This window comes from Orycteropus afer, unplaced genomic scaffold (genome assembly GCF_000298275.1).
Source record: "Orycteropus afer afer isolate SDZICR_OR568_19922 unplaced genomic scaffold, OryAfe1.0 scaffold00033, whole genome shotgun sequence".
Classification (NCBI taxonomy): domain Eukaryota; kingdom Metazoa; phylum Chordata; class Mammalia; order Tubulidentata; family Orycteropodidae; genus Orycteropus; species Orycteropus afer.
In genome coordinates, this window is record NW_006921620.1 from 15,738,053 (window position 1) to 15,748,652 (window position 10,600).

Here is a 10,600-nt window from a genome sequence, read left to right on the forward strand (position 1 = left end):
TTCCTTCCGAGGAGTGGCTGGTGGGTTTGAACCACCAGCCTTCTGGTTAGCAGTCAGGTGCCTTAGCCACTATGCTACCAGAGCTCCTATTGGTATGGTTAGTGGTAGAAAACTTACATTTATGTTAATTTTATGTTAAAAGCCCATACAGGTTGATTTCTCCCTGAAGAGCTTCATCTGGCATCCTTACCCTGCTGCTCTCGGGCCACCTGTGGTACATTTGGCTTTGTCATTGCAGATGCCGGACAGTCTCTTCCTTTGGGTCAGCAGTGGAGGCTGGGCAGAGACTGAGAGCCTGAGGTCAAGTTTCTTGCCTTGGACACCTTGGAACATTGCTAGTGTTAAAGCTCTGGTGCCAGTTCTTGCTTAACTGACCTGAACTTGATACTTTAGTTTTATGTTGCCTAAAGCAGGTCTGCTAATATAAGTTGCTCTAAAAACTTAAATAAACTATGAAGCACTCAGTTTTCAGTGTAGTAGGTTCCCACTCCTTTTGATAGAGCATTTCATAATGCATTAGAAGCTCTCATGGGCCCCAGTGATATGGAGAGGAGATTTGTTTGGAAGCGTGACTGCATTTTCCTTTTTTTGGTGGGGAGAAGACTTTTAAGCTACAAAAACGACTGCTAGGTTCTGTTGACCTACATACATTGTCCGGATTACTTTTTTATGCTTATATTTACCGTATTCCTGACAGGTTTGTCTGTCAGAATGCCTCTCATGACAATGCATGTTTTACTTAATGAAACAGTGCAATTCACTGTTAATAATGACAATAGTTCTAATATTTATGAAGTGCTTCCTATGTGTCAGATGCTGTGCTAAGGACAACTCTATGAATGGTAGTTACTTTGGTTAATTCCATTTTATTGCTGAGGGAACCAAGAAGTAAAATAACTTGCTCAAGATTTTAGCTGGTACATGGCACAGAATTGGAATTTGAACTGAGACAGTCTAACTTAAGAGTTCAGGCTCTTAAATCTACTTTTTCTTATTAATTCTGCCTATTGAATTAAAGCAATTTCAGAAGTGCTTCAGTTGAGTGCTCTAGTAGGATCTGCTATGCTAACTTAAATTTGCCATGTTGACAGCTGTGAAGCCAAACAAGCATTCCTCCAACTGACTTTGATGTTTTACTATTTAAATATTCCAAATGCAAGTTTTTAATATTAAGTTTATTTATGTTTATAGGGATGCTTCCTTTGGATATTGCACTTACAATCTCACCATCCTCGACTGTTTGCAGGGAATCAGAAAGGTAATAACAATTCTCCTTGCAGTAATTGAAAAATACGAAAAAGGATTTAATCTTAACATCTTTGTTTGTTGTTGGAGATTAGAGAGGGGAGCCCAGAGGCCAAAGGCTCTCTGCTTCTTGAACATGGATTGATTTGTAAAATACAGATGAGAGGGCAAACTTGGGTAACTTTGTGACTCCTGGTGGGTATCCTTTCTCATTTAAATCTTCTGTATTTGGGGCGGATTTATCACCTCTGATGTCTGCTGCTGTGGCTGCTGCTTTGCCACCCTTTAGCCTCATTATCAGGTTGGATATAGGTGTGGAGGAGACAGGAAATTATCTAAGCCACTGCTCTTTTCTGTTAGCGTGGAGGAGAACGTTTCTACATTGGTTTTCTAATTGGATATTACAGGCCCGTGAAATACTAGGTAGGTCAAATATTATTATCTCTTTTTTACAGACGAGGAAACAAGCCCAGAGAGGTTAAATCATTCTCTCAGGTTGACAGGGAGTTAGTTATTGAAAGAGTTAATTCTAATTAACTCCTAATTCAATCCAGAGTTCTTTCTGATATCATGTCAGGGTATATCATAAATCAGTGATTCTCAGAGTGTACAGACTTCTCGGAAATGCAAAATCTTCAGCCCCACCCGAGACCTACTGAGCAGAAGCTCTGAATAATCCCTCCTGGTGATTTGATGCACACTCTAGGCTGAGAACCAGGTCATAGTTCTTTATATATAAAATGAAGAAAATTATCTAAAGATTGCTGAGAACTTTTGGAGTATGTTTAAAAATAGCCGTGTGTAATCTGAAAATCATACAAGCTAGATTGTGAACTGTAATTAGAATTCAAAGTACATAATTCCATCTTGAACATAATTAGCCATGTTTGTTATCAGTCAAGAACATACACATTACATAACCCATTGGTAAAGATCACTACGGATTATAGAGTATCAGTAGTAATTCTCACTTGTCCCCATCCTTTGCCTGATGAAATATAAAAGTGATTTGCTATAGTTTGATTTGAGAAAATTGATAAGATAAATATGTTACCTCTTTATATCTGTGTGTTTCTAATTTAGATACTTCATTTTTAAGTGAATTTAAGTCCTATAAAACCATAAGAGTTTCAAATACTTTCCCTTTTGCCTCAACTGTAAAGATTCTCTTAGCCCACTCCCTGTATCACCAGCATGCATGTCGAGTAACACCAGTTAAGGACCTTTATAGAGATATTACCACATATATTACCACACTTATATCCATTATATAAGCCACAGTTACAGCATTTAAAAAAACATGCCTGAGGGGGGAAAGTGTATATATAATTTATTTATTGTCACTGTTATCATTATTTTACCTTCCTTCACCTTGAATATAGGCCATGTCTTTTATAACACAATGTGAAATTCACAAAGAGTTCACACTGGAAAATCCTTGCCTGTTACTATGGTAACTGGTAATTTGATACTGAAATTTATGACATCCTTCCTGTTGAAAAGGAAAGGTGTGACTTCTTTCATAATGGCTTCTGTAAACTTAGTGTTTTGCCAATTGTTGGAGTTTATTTTACCCAAATATAGATGAAACTTTAGGCGACTTGATGTTAGGGTTCTTAACATATTTTTAAGTAACTGAGGTGCATTGCCTGTACTTTATGTTCTCTTACATGATGTGCCACATTCTGGCTCATTTTTGTAGCAGTGAGTAGCCTCCTAAGAACATACATGGAGGATGGCCACGTTTTGCCTTTTTCAGAAGAGTATTTTTCTGATTGTGATGTATTAACATTGTCATAAGCATAATTTATATTCTGTGAAAACAAAACATACACTTTAAATGAAGAGAAAGAAAAAGTATATTCAAGTAATTATTTTTTTCTCATATTCTTTAGAATGGTACATATGGACAACTAAGCTGCTTTGTTTATAGGTGAATAATTTAAATAACTTGTTCTGATTATTCTGTAGGGGTTATCTAAACCAGCATATGAAAATCACCTAGGGAAGTCTTGTGAAAAATGTTGATTCTGAGTCCCACCCTTGGAGATTCTGATTTAGTAGTTCTGGGATGGGACATTGGGAATCTGTATTTTAAATAGTTACCCTGAATGCTTCTGATGGAAGTGGTCCATGTTCCACATCTTGAAAAACACTGGTCTCTAAAGTATTTTCAAAATAGATCTGTGGGAGCATGGCTTAATTGTTTCTTCTTCTATTTTTAATGATTCTATCATGTAATTTTAAAAAGTACTCATGGTTTTGTATTCTTTTGTAATCTGTATAGTTCATAGTTTATGAATAAAAGACTCTTTGTCCTCTTCAACATATTAGATCTGAGCAAGCTGGATAATTTTTAAAAATTCTAAGTTATTAAGTTACAAAAAGGAGTATGAAAATTTTTTTTGTGTTGTTAAAAATATCAGTTCTTCCTTCCATGTTGTAACAGCAGTCAAATACACTTCTACTTTGTCAGAAACTATCACCATGAAATAAATTCCCCTAAAGTAGAATTCAGGAAACAGTGCCCAAACCCCTAAACCCATTACTGTTGAATCAGTTCCAAGTCATAGTGACCTAATGGGACAGAGTAGAATTGCCCCATAGGATTTTCCATGGCTGCTTCATCTTTTCTCCTGCTGAGGCTGGTGTGTTCAAACCTCTGACCTTTTGGTTAGCAGCCAAGCACTTTAACTACTGTGCACTAGGGCTCATCAGGAAACAACAAGGGCCTATTACTTTAAAATGCCCTTTTTTAACTAAATACGTTGTTACTTTTAGAAGGAAAACAAAATTTCCTAAGAATAACTGGTTTTTCTTCTGTCTTCCGTCATAGGTGTTAAAGTATTTGGCTGCTAACTTAAAAGGTTGGTGGTTCAAACCCACCAGCCACTCGCTGTGGGAGAAAGATGAGGCAGGCTGCATCCGTAAAGATTTACAGCCTTGGCAACTCTGTGGGGCAGTTCTACTCTTTCCTATAGGTTCGCTATGAGTTGGAATCCACTTGATGCCAATGGGTTTGGTTTTGGTTTGTTTTATCTTGTCTCATACTTAGATATGAATTAATTGCACAATCACGGACAGTTTTTTACTATAGTTTTTAACACTATGCTAGTGTGTTCCATTTATATAGAATTATTTTTACATATAAAATTAAATCAGGACTTGAACGAAATCAAGGTATATTTGTGGGACATACTTCATAAGTATTCAGTCTTAATTGTAAGACATTTCAAAGCAAAAATAGCAATGTTATAAGACAATTACTAGATACTCATTAAAAATCAAAAGTTTTAAGCTTTCTCCTCCAAGTCAGTGAGGACCATTTTGTGTGTGGGAGTTCCAGGACAGACTAATAGATGTTATCAATGTAGTGTGGCAAAACTAATTTCAAATTCTACTTTTAGGGATTACAACATGGATTTTTTGACTTTGAGACGTTTGATGTGGATGAATATGAACATTATGAGGTTTGTACACTTTAATTTTTCACAGACTATAATTTCGGGTTCATTAAATTATTTTTTTCCCTCCTAACATTTAAGTAGGAGCTCTGGTAGCATAGTGCCTAAGGCACTTGACTGCTAACCAGAAGGCTGGCGGTTCAAACCCACCAGCCACTCCTCAGAAGGAAGGTTGGGCAATCTACTTCTGTAGTGATTGATACTGCCTCAGAAACCCAAGGAGAGGTCGCTATGAGTTGGGTCTGACTCCATGGCAAACAACAACAACAAGTGAGCCCAGGAAGCTCTGGTGGTGCAGTGGTAAAGCTATTTAGCTGCTAACCGAAAGATTAGCAGTTTGACCCATTACCCACTCTATGGGAGAAAGATGTGGCAATTTGCTTCCACAAAGATTAACAGCCTTGGAAACCCTATGGGGTAGTTCTGCTTTATCCTATAGTATCTCTGTGAGTTGGAATTGACTCATTGGCAGTGGGTGGTTTTTTTGTTTTTTTTGTAATTTTTTTTGTTTTTTAGTTGAGCCCAAGTCCTCCTCCCCTTGGGCTGTCTTTCATACACATGACTGAGTGATCTTAAGACAGAGCCCTGATTGCCTCTTGTTCGTAGCCCCAAGCCAGCTGTAACTCCCATTGCCTTTGCTGAAAGGAGGATAAACCCCTGGGTCCTGGCATTCTTAGTTGTGGAGGAGCTCCAGTCCACCTTTCCAGCCTCATCTCCTGTTTCTTCATTGTTTTCACTCTGTAAGTAAGTGAGCTGCTTACTTACTGTTCCTTGACTGTCCCCTTGCCTTGGCTGAGCTTCTCCTCATCTCCTTTCACCTTTCCTGTCTGTTTCACGTGTGTTCAAATCCTTTGCAGACCAGATCTCACTCTCAGTTTCACTTGTTACGATTTATTCCTCTGTTTTTCTTACATTATAGCTATTTGGGCACAAACCTCATTTTCCTTATTAGCTTGTAAATTTCCCATGGCTAGAATGTGATCAAATGGGAAAACATATACCATGTTTTCTTTCTTGGGTAGGAGGAGGGCTTAACATCATAAAACTGCCATTTTTCCCAAATTAATAAATTTAGTACAATTAATTAAAGTCCACAAAGACTTTAATAATTGTTTTTAATCAATCATAAAAGCATTGTTATCATGGCACAAGGGGAAAAAAATTCAAACAAAACAAAAAGCTAGAAACAAAGGGAAGGCACATTAAATAAGGGAGAAGTGTGAATAACTTGTAATACATATAAGCCATAGAATGTTATGTGGTCATTTAAACAATGAACTTGAGCTATAACAGTTGTATTGGAATGATCTCTACAATGTATTATTAAGAAGGGAAGATGTAGAAAAGTGCTTATAATACCCCCCCCCTTTTAAATAAAACAGTAACAAGATCCTCCCTCCATATGCGTGTATGGGTGTTTGTGTTATACAAACAGAGATAATTTACTGTGAAGCTAATGAAGCTTAAAGTTAGGGATTCCCATTGCACAAGCCTCTTTTATGGTCCTGCACTAAATTTTGTGTTCATAATTTTGGATTGTTAACATGAGCCCCCAAATAGATAAATTCTAAGCTCCACCAAACCTGGATCTCTTCCCTATGTATATTAATATGGAGAAAAATATGGTTGTTAACACCGAAAGCCAAACTCACTGCCTTGGAGTTGGTTCTGACTCATAGCGACCCCTCCTTGGGTTCTGAGGTAGTGTCTCTAGGGAAGTAGATTGCCCAGTCTTCCTTCCGAGAAGTGGCTGGTGGGTTTGAATCACCAGCCTTCTGATTAGCAGTCAAATGCCTTAGGCACTAGCCATCAGAGTTTATAACAAAACACTAAAACTACTTCCTTTGATGGAGAGATTAGGGTTGGTGGAGAGAGAGGGAGAGTAAGGAGAAAATACAGTAAGGAAAAAAAAACAAACTACTTGATGTTTTACTTTTCATTTACCTTTTATTTATTTATTTTTAATTTTTATGGTACTATTGAAGGTCAAGTAGCCCTGGTGGCGTAGTGCCTAAGGCACTTTGACTGCTCACCAGAAGGGTGGCGGTTCAAACCCACCAGCCACTCCTCAGAAGGAAGGTTTGGTAATTTACTTCTACAGTGATACTGTCTCGGAAACCCAAGGAGGTGTCACTGTGAGTTGGATCTGACTCGACAGCAGTGAGTTTGGTTTGGTTATTGAAGGTCAAGGAGCCTTGGTGGTACAGGGGTTAAATGCTTCACTGCTAACCTGAAGGTCAGCAGTTCACACCCACTAGCTGCTCTGTAGGAGAAAGGTGCGGCACTCTGCTTCTGTAAAGATGTACAGCTTTGAAAGCCTTATGGAGCAATTCTGCTTTGTCCTATAGGGTGACTATAAGTTAGAATTGACTTGACAGCAATGGATTTGGTTTGGTTTGGCTTGAGGGTTAATTGAAAAATCTATTGTGAAACTTGCAATAGATAGCACAGTTCTATTCTTGTAAAGCAACCAACCTCCAACCAAACCAAAATCTAGTAAGAATGTGATCGTACCGCCACTTGAAAACAGCAAAAACTGCAACTCAGGCCAGTGGAGGGGAGCAGGCAGCTAGTGAACATTTGAAAAATTTTCTGCTTAATAGCTTCCTTTTTGAGAATGGTATACCCATTCTCAAAGCCTATGTAGTAATAAACTACAAATAGAAGTATACTTGGCAGGTGGTAACCATTTTATAAATGTTTGTTTAATGAATAAATGAATAAATAAAGGAACTCTTTTCCCAACAATCTTTTGAGCCCAGACATTTCCTGTCATAACTTCTTTTGCTGTTCACCCTGCTCTAGTCTTGTGGTGTAGCTAAATTCATGTTTAATTAGCTCCAACAATGTCAGTATCTCTAGGAAGGTAATTGTAGTTTTCAAAGTCAAATTGTATTATATTATTGTTGTTTGGTGCCAGAGTTCGTTCCAACTCATAGTGACTCTGTGTACAGCAGAATGAAACACTGCCTGGTCCTGTGCCATCCTCACAGTCTTTGCTATGCTTGAGCCAGTCATTGTAGCCACCGTGCCAGTCCATCTTGTTGAAGGTCTTCTCTTTTCTCGCTTACTCTCTACTTTACCCAGCATTCTAGGGACTGATCCTTTCTGATCACATGACCAAAATATGTGAGACATTACTACCATTCTTGTTTCTAAGGAACATTCCGGCTATTCCTCTTCCAAGATAGATTTGTTGGATCTCTGGCAGTCCGTGGTATTTTCAGTATTCTTCACTGACAGCACTATTCAAAAGCATCGATTCTTCTGTAGTCTCTTCCTTGTTCATTGTTAAGCTTTTGCATGTATATGAAGATACTGAAAATACCGTGGTTTGGGTCAGTCTTCAAAATAACATCTTTGCTCTTAAACACTTTAAACAGGTCTTTTGCAGCAGATTTTCCCAATGCAATATGACATGTGATTTTTTGACTGTTGCTTCTGTAGACACTGATTGTCTTGTATCTGACAGCAGTTGGTGAGATTCTAAGCCTTAGGTGATTGGGGGTTGTTCAAGATAATGTTTTTCAAAGGCACTTTTTGACTAAGTATACATTTTTATATAATATGATTCAAGAAAAAACCTGAACCAATGAGACTGCATCTCTGTGTGCAATTAAAGGAGAGTCTTAGGATAAGAATGATATTTTTAAATGCTGTCAACAACAAAGTCAGCAGAACATAGGCAATACCTGTTTTATAAAGTCTACAGATAAATCTTTACTCGTTCTGCAAAGGTTATATCCATCCTTATCCTGCAATTCAAGGATCTAGAGCAGTGCTATGTAATAGAAATAAAAGAGAAGCATGTATTTTAAATATCTATTAAGATATACATCTCTACTATGTATACTATATATAAATGAAGACATCTCTCTTATATATAAATTATATATATAAATTTTGTATTATACTATGCAATTTATATATATACTAAATATGTAAAGGAACTACATGTTTAAATATTCCAGTAGGCACATTTTTAAAATGTGAACAGAAGCAGTGAAATTAATTTCAACAATTTTTTCCATTTCACCCAGTAATCTAAAATATTATTCTAATATATCATGAATATAAAAATCATTTGTGAATTATTTTACTACTTATTTATTTTTTTTAAACTAAGCCATCCAAATCCAGTGTGTATTGTACACTTTTGGATACATCTCAGTTTGGACTAGCCACATATCGAGTGCTCAGTGTGACTGGAGTGCAGATCTGCAAGAAGGATAGTCCTGACCATGTGTTGTCAGAGTCCACTGGGATAAACGAAACCTAGGATAAGCGACACAGGTTCCTTCTCCCTCCAGCCGGTGATCTAATTGTTTGCCTGAGAGTTAATTTCAAGACTCTGTCATATTTAGAAGGCTTGAAGTAAGATAACTCAGGCTTTTGCTTTCTTTATACCTGACTTGTAAATGGCCTCTTGTATTAATTATTGATAAGCAACTGCAGGGTTTGCCTTCCATCTTGAAAAAGTGTCTTCAAAAATGTTATCTTCCCAGGTCCTTTGCCAAGTTGTAGAACTATGCATTCCTCTCATTTGCACTGATAAACAGATGCAATTCTGGCAGCTGTGCTATGAAGGGCTAGTAAAAATAACTGCAGGATGTGGTTCCAGAAGCTTCTACCAGGCATCAGCGTCAAAACATTTGTACTTTTCCAGCAGCTTTACACTAAGCTTCTTAAGGCATTCTTAAAGAACTTGAGAACTTATCAACCACTCCTTTGGCATCTAGCCATTGATTAGTTCACTTGAGAGATACAGACTTTTTGCCTTAGGGAAAAACAAATGAAGATAAAAAGAGTTTGAGTAATCAAATCATGTACCTCTCCAATAGTAAAGATTAGTGATTAGTGCCAATGTAGGATGATAATTCTGCTTGTGTAAGACCCTAAAGCAACACCCACATGCAGAATTTGCCTCCAGATTTTTTTCTTTTTTTTTTGGAGGGGAGGTGACTTTCAAACAAAATCTTGCCTCGTAAACCCAAGGAGGGGTTGCTATGAGTCGGATCCAACTTGATGGCAGTGAGTTTTGTTTTTGGTATGTTGTCAAACCTGATGAACTCAACATAAAAACATGGATGAAGTCTTTTTCTGTATCATCTTCTTAGTGGGGGACAAAAAAAAAAAAATGCAGAAACAGAGCTTCAGTGGCAGCTTTTGGGGTACCTAATATTTGGGGCTTAAATTTACTATCTATGCAGAATTCAGACCATGCAGTTTCAAGAAGATGCTGTAACTACCTTTTTGGAGATTAGATGGAACTTAAATGTCATGAAATGCCTACTTAAAAAATGAAGAAATTACTTAGACTTGTTTCTTTGAGCTATTTTTTTTTCTACTATAAATGTTTTTTTTTCCTTCTGTAAATTATTGCTTTTCTGAAGGAAAAAATAATAAAACTTTCTGTGAAGTTGTCATTGTTAGTATGAAGATATTTTAGCCATTATTGACTTGATATTATTGACTTAACTGTTTTTTTACACACTGATAAAGTTGGGCCACTTCTTGACCATTGGTTACATGACATAAGTTGTTAGGTCTGCACATACCTGTTGCATGGCTGATGACACGGCTGCTGCCTGCTTAAGGGAAGAGTCACAGGGCTTTTGTTTTTTTTTCCCATCACAGGACATGATAATATTTGTTCAGCACCTTGTGATAATAGCTCACAGCTGTTGGTGACTGGCTTAGGGACTCTGGCTGCCCCAACTTCATTTCAGTGCACTGGTTGGGAAACCTATTCCATCACTAGTTGGCAAACTTTGTTCTACAGAAATAATGATGTGCAGATGTTGTTGTTGTTGTTGTTATTTGCCATCGAGTCGGCCCCGACTCATAGCGACCCCTCCTTGGGTTTCCGAGGCAGTATCACTACGGAAGTA

At 37.5% G+C, this 10,600-nt stretch overlaps 1 protein-coding gene across 1 annotated transcript in view; it reads left to right on the forward strand.

Annotated features, from left to right (window-relative positions):
* Positions 1-10,600, forward strand: part of CDC14A (cell division cycle 14A) — a 195,085-nt gene that overhangs the window by 108,895 nt on the left and 75,590 nt on the right. Inside the window, exons 6-7 of the mRNA XM_007936102.2 lie at positions 1,192-1,258; positions 4,653-4,715. Coding sequence (XP_007934293.1) covers positions 1,192-1,258; positions 4,653-4,715 — 130 coding nt within the window. The remainder of the gene's footprint in view (positions 1-1,191; positions 1,259-4,652; positions 4,716-10,600) is intronic.